Source organism: Trachurus japonicus, chromosome 14 (genome assembly GCF_045865225.1).
Source record: "Trachurus japonicus isolate A0001 chromosome 14, Traja_1.0".
NCBI classification, from domain to species: Eukaryota; Metazoa; Chordata; class Actinopteri; order Carangiformes; family Carangidae; genus Trachurus; species Trachurus japonicus.
In genome coordinates this window covers 11,924,540-11,946,582 of record NC_140920.1, presented here as the reverse complement: position 1 = coordinate 11,946,582, position 22,043 = coordinate 11,924,540, and the positions used below count along the sequence as shown (strand labels likewise).

General features: G+C 39.2%; 1 protein-coding gene across 2 annotated transcripts; it reads left to right on the top strand.

Moving 5' to 3' along the window:
* Positions 1 to 10,362: 10,362 nt before the first annotated feature.
* On the top strand, positions 10,363 to 17,672 carry hrh2b (histamine receptor H2b). Of its 2 annotated transcripts, XM_085797536.1 has the most exons (4): positions 10,363 to 10,494; positions 11,027 to 11,170; positions 15,610 to 16,449; positions 16,617 to 17,672. In XM_085797536.1, the coding sequence occupies exons 3-4, from the start codon at positions 15,829 to 15,831 to the stop codon at positions 17,085 to 17,087; spliced, it is 1,092 nt and encodes a 363-aa protein (XP_085653662.1). In that variant the 5' UTR covers positions 10,363 to 10,494; positions 11,027 to 11,170; positions 15,610 to 15,828; the 3' UTR covers positions 17,088 to 17,672. The 2 variants fall into 2 exon arrangements, with proteins under 2 accessions (XP_085653662.1, XP_085653663.1); XM_085797537.1 differs by lacking the exon at positions 10,363 to 10,494 and having other exon boundaries at positions 10,915 to 11,170.
* The last annotated feature ends 4,371 nt before the right edge of the window (positions 17,673 to 22,043 follow it).

Genomic DNA, 22,043 nt, shown 5'->3' with positions numbered 1-22,043 from the left:
TGTACTAATTCTGATCCTTAAAAAACATGCATCACAAATGTAACAATGGTGCATGGTACAATGTGAAAATTCAATGCTAAATCAGTGCAGCACTTTAAATTTGTATTTTTGAATGTACCTTGCAGCTGGTCTGAACAGTCAATGAGAAGGAGCAAAAACTAAATTGTTTATCATGTGCTGTCACATATCATCCCAAACACAGCTAGTATCCAGTGATTGTGTTTGATGATTTCTGCATGAGTCAGTCAAACACAAACCATTTACTTTACTGAAGCTAGAAGACACATGTCAGACCTGAGTCAAATTCAATTCCATATGCTTTTTTTAAACTTCATATTCATACTTAATCATTAATGAATATAAACCCCGGAATTAACTATTCATTTCAGAGAAATGCCGTCATGATATAAAACAGAAGAAAGCAACAGAAAAGACACAGTTCAAACCCAGACAATAGGATTAAAACACTGCAGCCATGCTTGCTTAGGCAGGGTTCTGCTAAGATTCTGCAGTTCTCTGCAACTGGACCTGCCAATTTTGAAAAGTGGTACTGCTCAACAATATTGCAGCAATAGCACTGCACCGAGTCCTACAGCCAAAGACAAATGGGTCCATAAAACAAAACACAAACAGACCAGGGAACAAATTTCACTTATTATCAGAGAATATCTTTCACTGTGACTATATGATTTAGGTGTTCAATTGCAAAATAGTTAGACAAAGTATTTCTACAGTTATGGTTTCCAGCCTAAAGCTAACAGTGGAATTCACAAAATGCCAGAAGAACAATTTACTGTGTTTTAGTTATGTAATCACAGCAACAATGGTTGTATTGCTTCTTTTGAAGTGTGGCAGCTGGGTGTAGAGCTGCAGACAGATAGAAGACAGAAAAGTAACTAATCAATACCAACATGTCTGTTATGCCTCAGGAGATAATTCAGCACCAGTCAGGCATGGAACTGCTGTGCTGATGCACTTCAGAAGTGCACATTCCCCTAAATCACTGCACAAAGGAAAGCTTTAAGTTTTAAGTACAGTGATTTTTCCTCTCTCAAAGTGTAGTTTGTTTGTTTTTTTCTATACCCATGCATCTTATCTATTTAAAACCACATTTATCTGTATTTACTGTCTCACACAGTCTGCAGTGCAGCCTCCAAATATCATTGTGGGCCATTAAGGCATCTAGGTACAGTATATTCTATGTCACACAGCCATTTGGGCTGGTTTTAATTTTAATTTATGTTTCCATTAAAGCTCTAATGGTGACAATAAACTTTGAAAGGAATCCTAATTGCTACATTGTCTGAAATACTTGAGCTGCAAGCTCATTGTCTATCTCCGGATAGTCACAAATCTTTATACAAGATGACTCCTTTGCTGTGTTTCTACCATATGCAAAATTTAGCTTTAAAGGGCAATAATCTGTGTTACAACAGTATGTATGTATATGATAAACTTAACATTTAAAAATTACATTAATATGAAAAAACATACTAGCAGTTAGGTGTTCAACACGACTATAAATATGCATGCTGCTAAATTTATTTAAAAACACATGTGTTTGATATTCTTCTAAGCAGGACTTTCATTTGCTGGTGGAAAACAATACAAAGGAAATTAGCAATACAAATCAAGCCCTGCGTGGCCCTTAACAGTTGTTCAATGACTAAACAAATGAAACCTGCTAGGTGAAAAACTTCAATCATTAGGTGACATTGCTGAATGAAATCACTCTGTGTAAGGTGAAAGAATTACAAGCACTGCCAACATCACTGAAAGTAACACCTCATTCTGCAGCTCTATGCAGCCCTCAGCCACTTTCAGCTCATTATTTTGGTTCACTGGTCCGTCTGGTTGAGGTCCAATGGCTTTCACCAGCCCTCTGCATATAGAAGCCAGGGGCAGCTGCCAACTCATGGACTCTAACAAGTTGTGCACTACCTGTACATTAAAAAAGGCCAGGGAGCTGGAGCGCAGTTTTGTCAGGTGTTGTCAGGACTGAGGGCTAAGACTTAGGTGGCAAGAATGGTGACTGAGATGTGTCAGCAGCTGATGGTTTGACAATGCTGCAGCAATTCAGGCTTAAAAAACTAACATAGCATCAAGAGAAAAGTTGCTAATGAGTTCTATAGTGCAAGAAGAAGGTCACCAGACAAATGTAGGTAGCATTTCTACATTATTCTTGTGCACAGTGTACTGTGCTAGATGAAAGGTCAAGCAATCGCTAACGTGGTTACAAATCAATGTGTTTTAACTTTTGAGTTTTTTATAGTGGAAAATAAACACTCTGCTGTGTTATGTGCAGATAACTTTTAGTTCTGCTTCCATATTCTTACCAGTCATAACCTGTGACCCTCTGACTGCTCACATTGTAGATCCACTGGACTTACTGTGTAATATTAGTAGTATCTCAGCAACTATTCAATGGACTACTATGAGACAATCATGCTCCCCAAAGGATGACGCCTTTCCACTTTGGTGATTGTGAATAAATAATATCAATCATGAAAAACAGATTACTCCAACATTAGTCCGTGTAAACTGAAAGCACGCCACAAACACACAGACACTATCCTGGAGAGGCCACTAGTACTCATTTGCATTTTTTTGCATTTCTTCACCACCGTAAGCTGTATGTGGCACCAATGATTCATACATGCTTTTAATCCAGTAAAACATATGCTAATCATCCGACGACGCGCCACAGCACAAAATGCTACAGATAGCAGCGAGGGTAATAGACTGCCATTTTTCCCCAAAGAGCTTTTCACCAGAAAGTGGTCCTCTCTTTTGAAATTTCAGGAGCAACATTAGAGTGATACCATTTCTGTGGTTCTTCAAGAGGCAGTTCTTCAAACAGGCGGAACTGAATATTATGAACTAAAGATAAAAAATTATTCCTGGATTTTAATACAGAATACTTGTTTTTATTTTTTTTTTAGCCTGTAATTGCTGTTCTGTTGAGCCCATGTTCGACAGTTTCAGAGAAGACATGTTCATTTCCGCTGCAGTACATTTCTCCCAGGGCAGCCTGCTGTGCACTGACAGACACTGTTTTAGACTGAAAATCTGTGCAAATTGGCCTGTTATTCTTCTTTCCAGCACAGTGAACTGCTACATCTACAGAATGCTTTAATTAATAATACATTTGTACAAATCCTACATACAGGAAACTGAGCAGACCTTAACTTGAACCTCATAAACTTGAATAAATTTTCACTCCAGTTTGTTTAAACGTCTGTCAACAATCACCTCACAATTGAGTGACATTTTTTTCTTCAAATCAGTTCTGACGGTGTCATCATAATAAGGTTTTACACTATGAAATGCCCTACCAACTCAGAAGCTTACTGTGACACCCAGGGTGTTAATTGGTTAATCCCACTTCTCCCTGTGGAGGAAAAAAACCCTAAGGACTTCAACAACAGGGAGGCAGAGTTTTCTGTTGCTTTGGTGTCTACTGAATACTTACAGTATGTTATGCTTTGATGCAAATACTTGTCTTTTTAGGAAATGTCCTCACCTACCAGAAACGAACTATACTGCCAGCTCAATTTCTTCTTCTTTTTTAATCCAAGGAGACATGATTTGACCTGAATTAGACCTGTATCAAATTACTCAGACTGTCTTCGTCTCTTTTGGTGGTCATGAGAATATTTTTTATCTTTGCTTAAAGGACACAGACACACTTAATTTTTCTCTGATTTAAGAGCATCATAACCTTCTCTAATGCATATAAATAAATGTTATTTTGTGTGTTTTTTGTTTGTTTGTTGTTTTTGTCTGTTTACATCATAAAATCGTCCTGCCATCTTACTTCGACATGTATTAAACTTAGTATTACAGTGAAGAGATGCATTTCATGCTGTATTACAGAGAGCGTAAGATCAAGAATAATAATGATAACTGACCTTGCAGCAGTTTTTGAATATTATTTAATAAAATCATCATCTGAACACTGTATAGCCAAAATAGCACGTTATGAAAAATTCATATTGAGACGCTTAGTAGCCAGGTCAAGACCCATTCCTAACGATGGGACTGCAGTGACAATAGATATGGAGTTTGAACTCATCCTGTATTAAACCTAATAAATATACTATCTTTATTATATCAGTTATAGTATACATATTCTTTTCTTTTTTTAATGCATCTTATTGCCTGCTTGACTTATTTATCTGTCCTTTACAACAATATAGTGCATAATTGCATTAATTTATGTATTTAAGGAGATTATTTAGTACTTTGAGGGAGAAGTGGGTGTTACAACGTTAAACATGGTCAATAAAATTACTGTATGTCTGTTGTAATTGACTTCTTGATGTAAATATACATAAAGAACCCCAACACACCAGTGTTTAAGACAAGGGTCAGTTGAAATTTAATCTTTGCAAAAAATAACGTAATTAAACAGAAGCAGCATTCATTGGTCTGTACTGAGATGGTAATATGCACCAAAATTATATCATGGGGCAGTCAGGATGCACTGAGGCAGCAGTATGGTTGTCAAGTATGTGTTCTTAAATTAGTAACTTGTAGCTGTGACCTCATTATGTGTGGACAAACTGCTACCGCGGATAAGTGCCAAATGTGGCCTGAAATTCAGTAGCCCTGTCAGTTGTAAAACTATGCAGATGTTCCCATGTCACTATTTGTTTGTCTGTTTGTATCGGTTCTTGATTAATATTCAGCCTTTTTCTGCAATTATGTCCACCAAATATAAACTATCTTCCCTGTTCCTGCTCTATATATGGAAGCATTGCTGCCGGTTTGATTCACAGACAGAACTAATGACTCATTTTGACGTGGAGACTCACTGGCAGTGTTCCTTTGGGGGCAAAGAGGGGTGGAAGAGGGCAGAGAAGGGCAGATTGGGGTCTACTCTCACTCCCCTCTCAGGGTCGGGTGTCCTCGAGGGGGCTGCAGAGGAGCAGTAATCCAGTGAGATGGGAGAGATTGGCTTCCCCTGGGATGGAAATGTAATATGACAGAGCACAATGGAAAAGGAAAAAGAGAGAGAACTGACTGAATTTCCATACAACAGAGCAGGCGATGGCCTCGGGCTTTTATATGGCCTTGAACATGGTGTAATTTGGTTTAATAATCCTGCATAACACACATAACAATTTCCACTGTTGCCTGTCTTGTCTGGTTTCCATTTTCCCTTCATCATGTTTAATACTGTGTGGGGCCACATTAATAAGAATGACAAAGTGCTGATGTTGGCACATATCACACTTTGAAAGGACGGGCCTTGTAGTGTGAATTATTAAATCACCGTAGACACGCTTGTTCTCATAATCAACAAATAGGATTGCAAAAGCTGTCCTTTGCCTCTTTAAAAAAAACACTGTCAGGTTTTTCTTTAAAACTATGAATAATGTTAAGAAAAACACATCTTATCCAGTAATCTTTATTGCCCCTAGAGGGCAATTCATTTGGCAAACAATGATCATGACGCAGGGTGATACCAAACGCATAAACACACAGAGAAGCAAGCAAATGATTAATGTACATCATCAGTGCAACATATTTAACCCCACTAAATAAATAAATGAATAACAAAAAACAAGTGGCTACAGCTGCAGTTGGGCTGGTTTGTCATTTATTTTAATTAGTTTGTTTAGGTCAAAGTGTTGGCTTGGATTTCATCTACTACGTGCTCCCAATCCATCAAATATATCAACCGTATTTTCTTAAAAATGCAATGCATTATCCAAGCAGTCAATGCATGGATTAATCTAAATGTAAACAAAAGCATCAGATATTTTGCCTCAGTGACAAAAAGTGAGCACACAAAGACATTTCTTTTTGTGAAACTTTAAGACTTTTAAATTCTTCAGCAAATGGTCGATGAGCTGACAAATGAATTTCCCTTTGAGGATTAATAAGGTCATTCTTATCTTATTTGCATTGTCTGTAAATTGCATTAAATACATGGTTCTACATGGTACAGTAGGCGAGTCATCTTTACTCTGTTTAGGCCAATAATTCTCAGAAATCTCCTCTTTCCAAATCATCTTTCTAAACGTTGCTGACCTTAAAATGACTTTTGTTTAACTGCATTTTTATACAGTATGATAATGCTAATTCCAAGAGCATTAGTGGAAAATACTGCCACAACCTCTTGCCACCAAAAGTAACTGTGTGCGTGATCTCAGTGAAAGATCATGTGGGTCAGTCTTTCCTCTGGCAACTGAACAAGGCCACTCCACCGCCTTGCCAGTTCACCTCTTTGCATTACAAGAGCTCTTCTATTCAAATATTTAATGCTGTGTGGTTCATGGGATGGTAATGTCAGTCTGCTGGTCTGTTTCTACTTGACTTTTGATCTTTACTTCTAAGAGCGCCTCAGATGCTTTGTTTTGTTGTTTACATTCAAATTAAGAACATTATCTTGTTTAGCAGAGCTTCATACTCGCTGGCTAGAAAATAATCATCACCACCGAACGAGCACTTGACCACTTCATTAGAGGAGCTAGTATACAGTATGAGAGGAAATGGCTGTCTGAAGTTACAGAAATGAGAGCATCCTTCATTTGCTTTGCTTTTTTTAATTTGATTTAGAAGACAGCTTTGATGATGGAAGAAAGGGCGGGCTAGGGAGTACAACACTAGAAGCAGGATCTGCGACTGTGAACCAGTGAGAAAAAGCTTGTTAGTCAGAAACATCACTTCAGGCTCGCTCACATCTTGTTAGCGCAGCCGTGTAAGTGAGGATGATTGACAGACAACACAGCTGGGAGGCCTTTTTAATTCCTGTTATTGGCCAAGAAGAATCATTTTCCTACGGCCAGAATAATCAAACACAGCTTGGTCTCCCAAAGTGCACATATGAACACATTCATCACTAGCAGCGATACACTGAGAACAGTGGTGTACACACAACACTGTATGACAACACTTGTGCATAGAGGGATTCACATCACACAGCAGGATCCCCTGTCATTTCATTCAACTGGAAATTGAAAACTTTTGTGTGGGCTGCTGTGACTCGGGACGATATGCTGTCCGCTAATCAGAGGGCCTGTGGTTCAGTCCTTGGCTCCTCCAGTTCATGTCTAAGTGTCATTGGGCAAAGATAATAAAAATTCCCCCCCAATTAAACAGAACATGCACAAAATGTTGATAAAAAAGTGTGTGAGTGTGTAAATGTGACTTTAAAGCACTTTGAGGGCCGGGGCACTGAGACTAGAAAGGCACAATAAACGTCCATTTAGCCTACTACAAGCACATCCTCTATCTATAAAAGTAGACGTATGTGCTTCTGTTTATGACCGTCAGGAGTCGCATAGGAAATCAGCACTAGTAGGTTCTGGGTTCGATTCCCAGGCCTGGCCCCTCTCTGGGTGAAGTGTGGATGTCCAAAGACATGCAAGCTAGGTTGATCGGTAAATCCTGTGCTTTGTCTCTGTATGTCCAGCACTGTGATAGACAGCCACCTGTCCAAGGTGATAAGTAGCCCCCCGCCACCTGCACACAGAAGGGCGGTATAGCCGACTGATGATGGGTGGATGGATCGAGGTGTTGCACTGACTAAACCAAACCAGCATACAATCCATGCACCAGCATGGCTGACCTAAATCCATTTATCATACCATATCGGTTGAACAGGACAACGGACAACAAGCACACCCAGCTACGCCCTTAACCTATTTGCACTGCCACGATATGCTTCATAGCACCAGCGAACCAGCCCAATAGCCTGCAATCAGCACAATTTGTCAAACGCATTAGACTAGAGTAGAACGTCTCTGACTAGAGGCAGCTGACTGTCAGTTAGCTAGGCTCCTGCTGTAGGACCCGGTCACTCATGAAAACAGACATAGGCTAGCTGTTACCATAAAGCTACTTACAAATGGAGAAGAGCCAGCTCCCGAATAGTTTAGTTGGAGATATCCACGGTGAGGTGAGGAGGACCACCTGAAGACGTCGATAAAGCCGGTAAAAACTTGAGAAAATAAAAACTTAATGAGTGTTTTGAAGGCCCCTCGGTCAAATGGTCCACCATTGCTCTGTGGTCTCACTGTTTCATATGTCAGAGGACCACGTCTTTTGGTGGTAGAGGAAACACCTGAATGCTTCACGTCGTCGTTTCACGTGTGGATACACCGTCTCCAGACCAGCACCGAGTCCAGGAAGTAGCTCCACAGGTGAGGACGGTGTGACGTCATTCTCTGCTTTGGACGCCATTATTCCTCTGTAAGTAAATAATAATAAAAGTTCCTACCACTGTGAAAACAAAGTACGAAGTTAGTGTCTAAGTTGGCCACATTTTGCGGTTGTCAAGATAGAGCTAATTAACCCATTCTAGGCTAATGCAGGCCATAGCCAGGCTATGTTTGAAAAATAATGCTTTTTTGAATTAAGAACAAGTCACTTAGTCAATTGTGATGTTACTTGCAAACAGTTTTCAAAGCACAGTTTTGTTTCAAGTAGGCTATCTTTGAGATATCTTGCAGACTCCAGTTCCTCCGTGGAGTCAGGCTGTCTCAGGGTCTTCTCTGTCTCTTCATGTAACTCCACACTGATAGGACTCCTTGATCCTGGTGACAACTCCCTGGGGTTGCCACATGATTGATAAGTTTCTTAACATCTGAAGTGCCTATGTAGAAGTGTTGCATAACATTGTACAGCCTATGCAATGGTTCCATTTCAATGCAGGGGCGTCAAATGCAAAATACTGAGGTGATTACTCAATGAATGTAATAGTCAACTGACAGAAATGTGAATGTCCTTGGGATGTGGACCTAATCAGGCAAAACAAGGCATCAACTATGCTGACAAAGTAAATCTAAAATAGCATGAATATGATTTGGAAATTAGCATGAAAACATTTAGGCTATAGTTTTAGCTTGGACAGATTCTTCAGCCACCAGGCTTCTCTCCTGTGGAACCAGCTCCCAGTCAGACTTTAGGTGGTAATCACCTCTTTACATTTCAGATTAGGCTTCAGAACTTCCTCTTTGATAAAACTTCTACTTAAGGCTGACTCACATGAGCCCTGACCCTTCCCTTTGTTATGCTCTTACAGGGCAAAGTTGCTAAGGGAACTCCCATGACGCACTGATCTCTTCTTCTCTTTCTATCCGTCTCCTCCTCTCTCCTTGCATTTATGTAACACTAATGCATGTCATTAACTGTCTGTCTTTTCTCCCCTTTAGCGTCCTTTTCCTCTTTGTCTGACTCTGCCCTGGCTCTGCATGCATCTCTAACTCTGGAGCTACAGGATCCAGATCTGCCACTGCTTCACAACGTCCACCATCACCATCATCACCATCATCATCATCTAGAACAGTCTTAGTCTGAGTAAGAAAAAATTTACTTTCCACTGTTGCCATGTGCTTGCTCATAGTGGGAACTGTTGGGTTTCTCTCTGTTATACTGTAATGTTACTTAATATTACTATGTAAAGAGCCATTAAATAGTAAATGTCATTATATAGCACTATATAAACAAAGCAGGGTTGATTAATGATATCACTTCATGAAACCATACATTTTCAGTCAGTTCAGCTGAGCTTTCACAACATACAGGTATATTACTGACTGACTGAGTTATCTGGTTTTGGGCTTCAATCCATCCCCCTCCCTCTCTTGTGTTAAAGTCTCAAAGAGGTACTACCAAATAGTTTAGTACTGCAATTATACAGTATGCTGCAAAACAGAATAATAGGTAACCATACATAGTCTCTGGTTTGTAATTGAATATTTCAATGATCTAATGATTCAGTACAGTACAGAAAGAGTTTGCTCTGCCTGGCCACCACAGTTCAGTATCCCCTCATGTCCAGCAGGTGGAAGAAAAGAGTTGTTCTGATTTATCTTGTAAGTGAATAGAAAATGCAAGATTCATACACCTACAGAGTCGCACTCTGCTGGCTGCTAACTGCTTCATTAGTTGTTGTTTTTCCTGCCAAACAATATGAAGCTCATGGTGGAATTGCAGCTAATTATTGTGTTTCCGTTGTGAATACCACCCCCAACACTGTAACACTGTAATAATATTTGTTTTTCAGAGTGAACACCCACATTTTTTGATTTTTGCATTGCTTAGTATTTGCTATAGTGTCTTGAGACTCTTTTTTGAGGTTATACACCTCAAGCAGAATGTATCAATCAAACACTGAGTTTCAGATAAGATTAAACTTGTTCCACTTTTTAGATATGATTTATTAACAAACAATGCTACCGAGTGTTGAACTCTGAGCTGGATCATCCAGATTACTGAAATGTTAGCTGATTTATTTAGAGTAACAATAAACAGACCCCTTCTTCCCTCCAACTTCGCAATCTCTTTAGGCTGCATGATTGTTCAAACCTGCTTTAATTGTTAACCTGTTTTCATTTAAGTTCAAGTCGGGTGATTTTCACCGCTGGGAAATGTGAGCCACACCTTGCTTGACGAAAACCATTGACACACATTGTCACATGACGGCATATTTCCAAAGAGACCTACATTCTGCTGTGGTGGATCAGGACATATGGACACAAGGTAAAACCTTTATTCTCACAGAAAAATTTTATGTTGAAGTAGCCTTGACCTTCATGATGAATTGTAATCCTTATGATCCTCTGATTTTACATCTACAGTAGCACTATTATCAAGTCCAAATTCAAATATGATTTACTTTAAAATACATTTTTGGTGATTATTAATTGTAACTTGTAACAAGTTACGCCTGCTAAATATCAGCTTTTAAGATTTCAAAACGTTTATGTATAAACTATTGTTTTTTTTTTAACTAGACTTGTGTCATCAGCTGTCTTAAGTGGGTAAAACATGGATTTTCTTATGCCTGCATCCACCTGTATTTACTATGCACTTAACTACATGACACAAGCAAAATGTGGAGGCTACAAAACAAAACAATGCAAAAACAACCGGAGGTTGTGTGCATATATAAGGGAATTGAGGCTAAAACAACAGTGAAACATTCATGTGCAATCGGTGAGTGAATGCACTAGAGGGAGTGAGAAGTGCAAAAGCTCAGAGCATGTGTGTGTCTACTTGTCTGTGAGATCAGAAACGGGTGGAACCGAGGAGGAGAGAGAGAGAAAGACAGAGAGAGAAAGAGAAATAAGTTTGGACATAACCAGTCTCAAGGAACCACAGGACATTCATGAAGAAGGTTAGGATCTGATGCATCTTTAAAGACAAACCATGTCAGGTGAGTCAACACACTTTGAACATTTTTATTTTTCACATTTTTAAAGAATAAGATGCAGCTGAAATAAGATGAGCTTTACGCAAGCACACACTGCATTACATTTTAAAATTCCCAGTCATAAAGAGGAGGATTCATACAGGGTCTGATGTTTGGTGTTCAAACACAGACATTTATATTAATGTCGGCCTATGTATGTGTCCTAGTGATTCATTTATGTTTCATTTTCTGGTTACACATTCACCAGCTGTAAGCAAGCATGTAGGTGGGTTATTTAGCTTTGTCTGAGCGGTGTGCTGCTCTATAAGACTCCTAGCCACCGTTAAGATGTTATTGTATGTTGTATGAGTTTGAAATTCCTGTCACTGTAGTCTATGTATATCCTATTTAAGGTTTAGATTTTATTTGTAGTCAGGGTGCCAGGTTTCAATGTTGGACACGGTTAGTCATGTTGGATGGTCACTTTGTCACTCAGTTTAAACCACTTTGATCCTGTTAGGGCTGCAGAGCGGCATGCAGGGTTGCCCACAGGCCTTTGTTTCCTCGTTTGCATATGCGCTTTGGGAGTACAGTTATGTGCATGTTCAAATAATTGTATTGTTATAATTGCATATTATGAAACATTCTGATTTTACCATATCCTTTGCTATTTGTGGCTGAATAAAGAGCAAGAATCCTAGGAAAAGGAGCGCAAATCCTGAAAGTGGTCGCAAAGACTTTAGCATACTTCTCTTCTGGGTTTCACTTTTCATGTCATGTCAAGAAATTGATCTATATTGTTTACCCATCTTGTGCCGTTCTGGGGCGGATGTTACCACCCTGTTATCTCACTGTTGACTCATCTATCACACAAGCTAAACTCAATTTGCTTCTTGATGCAGGGGGGTTTTAGACTCTCAGTTCTCTGACTGACACTGATACACTATCACGACGATATTGACGGCAGCTAAACAGAAGCATGATGATGCGATGCAATTACATTAGATAATATTATGTAGAGCAGACGCACATCTGATGACCTAGATCTATAGTTTACAATTGGTAATTTACACACCCATCCTTGAATTGGCTCATTAGACCTATAGAAATGAGTTAAATTAGCCTGGAGATACGCTGCACATTGATAAAAAATGTATTCATGCACAGTCATGCGGTAGCAGTGCCGCTGCTGTATAGCAGACACAGTTACATTATACCATCCTTTCACATCCCATGGATATATGACAGATTGTTTAATCAAATATTGTAATTTAATGCCAAATCCTCTAAACATCACTCAAATAAATCCTCTTAATTTAGAAATGAAAATCTGCATCTGACACTGACACTTTTTTCTAATATGTAGAAAATAAGACCAAATTTTTCCCACCACATTAGATAGACCACATGGATAACAAGGAAATTAATTATGCAGTGACATGTAAAATGATCTTAGGCTCTCACCATGATGCTACTGTAAAGTGTTGTGTTTCACCTGGTACCTGAGTCTTGTGGCATGCCAGCCACAGGGCAAATGAAAGTGGAGACATTGGGTCGTTTGCTCTCATTTGAATTTTGTAAAAATGATTCCTGACTCTTTATGGTAGCTGAGGTCTGACTGTTGTGGCATCAAATGAGGGCAGCAAGCTGACTGGGGACACAGCTCGATCTAAACCCTGAACAAATAAAGTCACCATGGTAACAAGAAGTGGTTATCCCTGAGGGGAAAACCTATTGGCTGTATTAAAAACATTAAAACCTCTGAATGGCCAGGTGCAGTTGAAACAATGGTCAGGTTTATCAGTGACCTATAACTAAGGAAACGCTCTCAAATATACGTTTGAAACATGAAACATGGAAACACATGAGATGTAGGAATATAAAATACAAGCAGCAAAAACAAAAGCAATCGATTGCTCAGATTTTTTCACTGAACAGTGCAGATTCTACTTTTGTCCTTTAACTTTCTGTGACTTGCATTAATGCCTAATAATAATTAGCATAGCTTTGTATTTATTGAACTCTGAAAGTGACTTTTATGGACGCATTAACATTTTATTATAGTCGCGTTATGTTTGCTTTGGAAATTAGTGGTGAAATAAAAGGGAGCCATGGCTCTCTTTGAATTTTATATTATTATAGACAGTTATCAACTCTCTTTCCGCTGCAGCTACCATTGTCACTGTAAATACAGCATATTATTATAATTGTCGTCACAGCACGGATGATATTATATTGGGAAAAACCCTGAATGGAGTCGCGGTAATTGTCAGAAAACAAAAGACAGGTGGCTCCTGTAGGAACCTGATAATCGCTGTGACCTCCTATTTTTCCTGCTTTTTGTCATCACTACTCTCTATTAATAAACATGGATGAGCAGGGCTGTTTGTTCTGGACGTCATAAATATTTGAATATTGCTCGTGTGTCACTGTGTTTTTATGTTTGCATAGAAAGGTTAGTTACAGTCTGATCTGAACCAGATGAGGAAACAGAAGCTGATTAAAAACAACTTCACCGCTGAAAAAAAACAGCCACACAAGTATCACTTCTCTCATTTGATGTCATTTGTCATAGTGGAAATCCCCCTAACCCTCAATCAGGTCTGAGCGGTCAGAGCCCAGGGTCAGCTGTGTATCAACCAATATCTGTAGTCATTATTTGACAATTTGATTCAAACTGATAATTACATAAACATAACAGTTTGAAGACAACACAGCCAGAAAGAAAATCCATCATATTTCAACACTAAAATAAAGGTTTAAAGCTATAGGTGGTTGTTTTCTGGTTTGAAACAGCATGAATATGAATGCCTAATCTATTGACCTTTCAGTGCCATTATCAGTCTGTTGGAATAAAGCTCATCTCTGCTTTAGAATCTTAATTAGAGAATTATCCATCTGTTCTTTATGGGAGCACATGAGGTGGCCTTCCTGTAATAAAGAAGTAGGTAGCATATTAAAAACAACATTATCAAAATACAGGACGTATACACCATGAAGCAGCAGTCTCATAGCTGGACAAGTTTCTACATACTAGTCAATAGTATAAGCATTAGCTTCTCTTCCATATAAAACACTAGAAACACAGCACAGCAAATTTACCAAATGCATTTCACGTGATGCAGGTGCAACACATACATCATGGAAGAAATATCTTAGATTGACGTCACTGAATTACATTAGCACCAACTGTGAATTTGTTTATCTTGTTTATGATTAAATTTCCATTCATCTGTATCAAGGCAGTGCAGCTGAGGCTTTTGGAGGCACCTCAAAGACCAGTTGGTCTTTCAGGTTGATCATATTAAAATTATACAAATACTTTTAATGATATTCATAGATGCAAACCCATCAATTATGAGTGAAACTGTTTTTGTTGTTTTTTTCTTTGGGACTCTAAAAGTAGCCAGTGACATGACTTACTGTATAAAGAAGGTTGGTGGTTGTTTTAGACTCGTGAGATCTGATGAATCATCCTGTACTTTAGGGAGCTTGGATTTGTTGACATTGCTCCTCAAACTATGAGCCAATGTTTTATGCTTGTTTTTAAGATCGTGTCTTGTGTTAGTCTGAAAGCGATGCACTATATAGTACCGCCCACGCTGTCACTGAATGGTTTCTCTCTGTAGTAAATCTCATTGCTCTCCAACTTCAACATACTGTATGTTTATACAAAGGCACACTCACTTTACCTCTGTGCTATACATCATCCAGGTTTATTACTAGTTACGTAGACGTGCATAGCTCTGTGATGTACAACCTGCATGATTTCATTGCTTAAAATAAATGAACCATTCCACAGTAAAACCAGGCATCCACTTCTTTAACAAAAAGGGGATTACAACTGATAACAGCAGTCATTTTAACATGTAAAAGAATTTTAAAATTATTTTTTGACTATGTAGAAGTGACAGACAGCTGATGTGGTAAACAAATCAGAAGTCTAAGTGCTGGATGAGAGGGAGAAGAGGAAGAAGGATACTCATGTTTTATTTGTGGGTGTGGAGCAATTTTATGGAGCTCTAATAAGATTAGATCAGAGTGGAATATGATGTGTACTGTGACAGCTGAGTTAATACTACACTATACTCTCAGGTTTTATTGTATGGCTTTTATCTACAAGTGCTGTAGCCTATTGTTTACCGTACTGCAGATTTTAGATAACACAACACAGGGAGACAACAATATCAAAATGATCATCATCCTTCAGGATTTGTGCATATTTCTTTGTAGAACTCACAGTAACAGAAATCAATATCCTCGAGCCTACTACATAGTTCCTCTGTAAGTCTTATTCTCTGTGACCATTTATAGTAATGTGACCCTGGCAGCTGCATTTACACTATTTCATTAAATATCTGAAGCGTTCACAAGCTTTACTTTTGAAATACACAAATGTCGCTCAGACAGCCAAACTTTTGTAACTTTTTCAAGCGATGACAGTTGTTTTTGTTTTTCACCAGGGTCACACCAGAGACCAGGGGCAGTGACATGGTGAAAAAGGAAGAAATGGCTTGGAGGTGCTCTCCACACAGTCATCCATTATTTGATTTAATTACCTTTACACACAGGAGCTGTGGAAAGGATTTATCTGATGGGAGAGTATACTGGAAGTAGCTGAGGAAGCGGTACCAACATCTTCTACAATCAGCACTGTTTCAGTGCCCAAAGAGGAGGGGACAATGATCTCCACCACTCTCCGCTGGCTCGTCTTGGTGTCTTTCATCATTCTGACCATAGGTGGGAATGTGCTGGTATGTCTGGCTGTGGGCCTTAGCCGTCGTCTGTGGCGCATTGCTAATTGTTTTGTGGTGTCGCTGGCAGTGACAGATCTCCTGCTAGGCCTGCTGGTGCTGCCCTTGTCTGCCACAGTGGAGCTGCGCAGCGGGAAATGGCCCCTAGGAGGAGCCCTGTGTAACATCTACATCTCGCTGGATGTCATGCTGTGTACATCCTCCATCCTGACCCTGCTGGCAATCAGTGTGGACCGCTACTTGGCCATATCAGCTCCCCTCAGCTACTCCCGGAGAGTCACGCCTCTGAGGGTGACACTGGCCTTGATCACCATCTGGGCCTTGTCCCTGGCTCTGTCCTTTGTGCCCATCCACCTGGGCTGGAATACAGTGGACTACAGAGTGCAGCACTTGGACTGGGGCATAGATGATGAGGACAAAGAGGGACGCTACTGCCAGTTTGAATGGAATAACAACTATGTTCTTATTTATGCCATTGGCTCATTTTACTTGCCTCTGCTGCTTATGTGTGGGATGTATCTTTGCATTTTCCGAGTGGCAAGAGAACAGGTCAGTGTTACTTATCACTTTATATGGGTGAAAACAAACATTCGAGCACATTACAAATCAAAATACAACTCACAGTCTCATATTTACATTGAACATACAGCTGATTTTAATGCATTACGATCATCTCATCATATGTTTTGCATCCTCTTATTCTCAAACCTTTTCAGGTGCGGCGTATTCGTGCTGCCACGCCATCATTTGCACGCATAGCATCAACTGCTGCCATAGCCAGAGAGCACAAAGCCACGGTGACCCTGGCAGCCGTGCTGGGGGCCTTTGTCATCTGCTGGTTCCCCTACTTCACTTTCTTCACCTGTATGGGAATTAAGGAAAAGACAAACCCTCCTAATACACTTCACTCCGTGGTCCTGTGGCTGGGCTATTTTAACTCAGCGCTGAACCCCATCCTGTATCCGGCCTTGAACAGGGATTTCCGCAGAGCCTACGGAGAGCTGCTTCACTGTACGGGGTCTTCTTGCAGAAAACCACTGTTTACTCGCGTGTCCTTGCATAAAAGTTGGACCTTTACTAACGGACACAGGGCTTCAGAGAAAGATCCAGACAAAGTTAAGAAAGAAACTGAGGGGAAGGGCCTCACTCTGATTCAGAGGAATGGTGTCCCTGATGAGCCAAGGTGAAATGCTGTGGATGGACTGGTTGAAGACTCGAAGCAAAACATTGCTCCACCACTCACAGTAGCAGTACAAGCTAACCATTTACAGTATTGGTTAGTTAGTACCGCTTTGTATCTAGTGTAGTGCCAAAGAGTGCACCACTTATGTGAAATTTAAGGCACAACATCATAAATCCACTTGTTATTAGAGTATTGGATACATTGAGCAAAATAAAAAAAATCAATGTGCTTGAAATAATAGGTGCCTATTATATTATTTTACCCATTGACTGAAACTCAAGCTACTGAAGTGTCTGTAAAAAAGGCATGCAGGAATGAAAATCAAAGCACAGAGAGCAAGGGTGGGAGTGCAGTGAATAGATGACTCAGTAAGTTTCCCAGCATGCTGCAAGGAGACACAGGTGGTTAAAAGTTTGCAGATAGTTTATTTTCTCTCCCATAAACCATGCCAGTGAGAGTGAATAAGTATCCAGCAACTTCAATTGATTCCTAGGACATGTGTATGTTTCACTTGACCCAAGCAGGATGGACTGGCTTTTTCCTTGATGTAAACAGATTAACCACAACCAGAAGAAGCATCTGTTTAACTAAGTGTTTTTTTATTGCATTTTAAAATGTGGCAACTCCCAGTGATTTGTAGCAAAGTTGCTACTAAAAGTTTGACTACCTACGATTTTTTCTACTGCACAAGCCCTGCGTTATCATGTATTCACAGCAGCAGCTAGCGTCTGACCCATTGACACGTATCTGGGAGAGTTACAAGAAGAGATGTTTGAATTCTGAAACGTAGATTGGCCTATATAAAAAATCAATTAATATTTTATTTTAATATTTAATTTAAAGCTAAAGAAGTAATTGTGAAAATTGTAAGCACCCCTGGCTGCTTCAGCAGCTAAAGTCCATTTTACGAACTAATTAATAAATTCAGTCATTTCATGAATGGAGCAGAATAATAAATGGAGCAGATTAAAAAAGTAGTTTACAAGTGTATTTATTATGGTGTTTTTTTCTCACATTTACTTTTCAGTATCAAAAAATGATATTTTTTATGGCCTTTCGTATGACAGTTTAGTATGTCACAACTTTTTAATTCATTTTTATTGACATTCAGCTGAATCAAATACTTCCTTGAACCATAATGCTGGTGACAGACTGAATCTAGAGTAGAGACATTGGGAAAAAAAATTGAAAGGACAATGGAGAGGATATGATGATTTCTCTGGAACAAAATAATTGATTTGATAGGGCATTAAATGGTTGATCATTTTCCCCAGTATACCGTAAATTAATTTATGAAGCTGTTATCATTTCCATTTTATATATGCCTATTGTAATTTTCTTTAATGCATTTAATGTTGGTCTCCACTATGATAACCATTTCCTTTTTACGAGCCACCAGCAGTTTGATGAATTCATCTCTTTCTAACTGGAGGCATAAATGCAATATATAGTCTTAATTTCTTGGGGCATTTCACATTTACATTATTCATTCCTCTCCAATAGCCTCTGATGACAGTGCAGTGTTAGAAAATCCTATAGTGGTTTGCATTTTGATTCTGTCAGTTCCTCCAGCAGCCAGGAAGGTTATTGTCCTAGCATCATAAAAAAAAAAACCTTATCAGGCTTAATCCAACCAAACTCCCTCTATTTCTGTGAGCTCACACACTTCCGTCGATACATCTATACTGTTGTCCATCCTCTGATGTAATCATCCCTCCTTCCTTCTCCCATTTTGATATATGACGTTGGATGTTTGTTTTGTTTTGTTTTTTTATAGACCTCTACGTGGATGAAATAATTGTACTACTATCAGTATCTGCTCACTTACATGACTGTGACTCTTGAAATTGCTTTTAAATAGTGTGGAAAAAGTGTTCAAGCAATATCAGAAACAGCTCGAGACAAAAGCTGAAATGAAAATTTAATACGAGCCATGGTGCTGTTGATGGTGGGTGACGCAGGTTGAATTGATTGAATTGATTTGGGATAAAGTGATGACTTGTCTCACCCCTGTATGAGAGACGATGCTGCTCAGTAGGAAACATTATTACTCACTAATGTAACGTCTGAAACCGGAAGCGATGGAGTCAGCAGCTGCACAGTAACGTGTGCAGGGCCATCAGTAGATTGTATTATGTGGGGGATAAATCTGTAATGCTGCTCCTGGTCATTTTTAGCACAGAGTTCATCAGATCATTAAAGTGGTGCATCTCCAGCCAAATGGAGGTTAAACAACTGCCTCGATAAAACTCATTGTCCAACACAGGAGCCTCCATTAGTGGATTGACTTAGACATCAGTCCAAATAGCCACTGCCACTCCTGACTGCATGGTTGCATTGTTCTTCACATCTGTTTCTGTTTCATATGTGCAAGTGTGTTTAATTAAGGAAGGATGTTCTCTTTTAAACAAAATAAAATGGTAGTTCGAAGTTCATTACTTAGGTGCCATAAATTGCAATGTTTATTTGTCCTTAAGCTTTGAGCTTCATCAATATGTATAAATTATTATAATGTTTATCATGTATTGTATATATTGCAACAGTTAAGTATGACACTAATGGTAACGTTCTGCTTTGACATGTGGTAAAAATGGCAAATAGCATTCATGAAAATCATTTCAACCTCATCAGCCTGGGTCTGTACTTCTGTAAATGTTTCATGATAAATAGTGCACTGTAAGTGAACCTGGACTCAGCCCCAGAAAAATGGAGAACAAAAGGAATAAAGCAAAAAGTAAAAAGATCTTCCAGTGATTATGACCAACTAAAGGTGTCAATCTCATTGTGTTTATAATGAGACAGGAAATGTGTTTTTGAATATTTCAAAAGTGGGTAAACACAGACGCATACAGATTCACAATGGTGCCATTAGAGCGTGCGTCATCACATGTTTTATAAGTGTGATAATCTGATATTGTGTTTGTTTCCTTGTGTATTTAAGGCCTGAGTCTTGGCTACAATCTGTGATCTCAAATGCTGAGTCCGTCATTATCATTGTTGTTATATCAGATACTATCATTTCTGTCACATTTATTTAAAGTAAAATAAATAAAATACCACCTGCTGTACACAGTACCTGCTGTACCCTGCTGTGAGTATGCAGCTGAGTGTTATTCTACCTGTAGCTGATTTGTGGTATTGAGTTTGCAGCTGAGTGTTATTCTACCTAAGTGTTGAATGAGTTGAGTCCTATTGTGTATTGGCCAATGAGATTGGTTTGTATGTCTAATCTATGTAATGTGTGTTGTTTTAATTGCTTTTATTTATCATTACCAACATGTCTATTTCCATCTGGCGAAGGGACTGCTGATGAGAACTAGCCCTCAGCTAATTCGGGCACATTTACTTTCTATTCAGAAATGTTGATCAATGTGCACTGTCCCTTTTTTAAAAATAAAGAATTTGAATTTAAATTTTTACAAAGACCGGCACTTTCACATCAGTGTCATGAGTGTCTACGATGTGCAGACACAGTTATAATGTTTACAGTGTTTAAATAAAGAAAATTGTCATGTGTGCACCGCTACAAAGAGAATATGCTTTTCAGCAGCAATAATAATAACTGAAACCAGAAGAAAGCAAAGCAGGACTAATAGCTTTGACACAGTAATCCGTGCCATGTGAGACATTGCACACCAGAAACTACAAACAGCATCACAATACTACAGCTGTTTCACACAGCACCTGTCTCCCAGCTCTCTTATAAGTCTGTCCGATTTATTTTATTGAGGTTTATTTATTAATATCTCTCTGTCCTGCATTGAAGAGAGAGGAGCCGTCCACCACCGCCAGTTTTTGGTTCATCAAGGTGTTATGGTTATGAGGTGGATCATCAGAGTTGTTCAACATCAGCATCTCTCCACCACATCCCCCAGTGAATCCAGGGAATCATGATTGTAGTCTCCTGACATTATTACAAAGTGCCTCAGGATGTCTATATATTGACTTTATGGAGAACTTCAGCATCAGCTATGGGTGGGATGTATAGGATAAAATGTCTACTTTCTGAGTCTGAACCAATATCTCCAGCTCATCACTCTTGTTCGGAAGAAAGTTGACATTTCCCGTGATGACAGACGGCTTCACCTCTGCACCAGCACAGCAACCGCAAAGACGCCTCTTCAACTCAGCTGGAACAGGGTGGCATCCTCCAGACCTTTTCCACCCTGAATGAAAGAAACTTGTCTCCTGAACAAACTCCTCTCCCGCACAGAAGCATCCATCAGGAGTTGACAAAATATGACAAAAACATAACAAAAATAAAGCAAAGGTTGAGTGAAAACTAAACCTTTGCAGACCTCAGGAAATCCCAAATCTGTAACATCAATATAGCTACATGCCATAAATTGTTACTTTTTTATTCGTAGATATATTATGTATGAAAACTCTTGTATATGTATGCATAACATTTGTGTGGGGAGCATCTGCATTAGACCAAATAAGGCCCAAGAAAAGGAAAGGTGCATATTTAGAAAAACAGGTTGATTTAGCAAAAACACCTGTAGCTAAAGAGAAACAGAAATAGATTTATTCATAACCTTATTGGTTTGATGACAGTCTGCTCAACCATGAATTGTGGCCTATGCTAATTTAGAAACTTGGAATAATTGGGGAAAGAGTTTTAAGTTTCATCATGAAAACAGGAGAAGCAGCCGTAATGAGCATGGTTTACTTTCCTCCCTTCAGAGAGATGAGAAGGTGCATTGAAGTGTGTCACAGCACATTGAACACAGGGGCAAAGCAACCACTGATAAAAAGCCAACTGCTGCTAACAAGTAACAGTGGCACACTCACAGCTGTGCCAGATAAGTGTCAGCAGAGCCTTCCCTACGACTGAAGAAGCCATTACAGCAATTTTGTCAATGGATTTCTGTGGTGAGAAAGTGGAGAAGAGGTGAAATTGTGGGCTGGGTCACCAACGAGGCAAAACGGTCCATTTCCCTGTGGCCACAGACCCAGA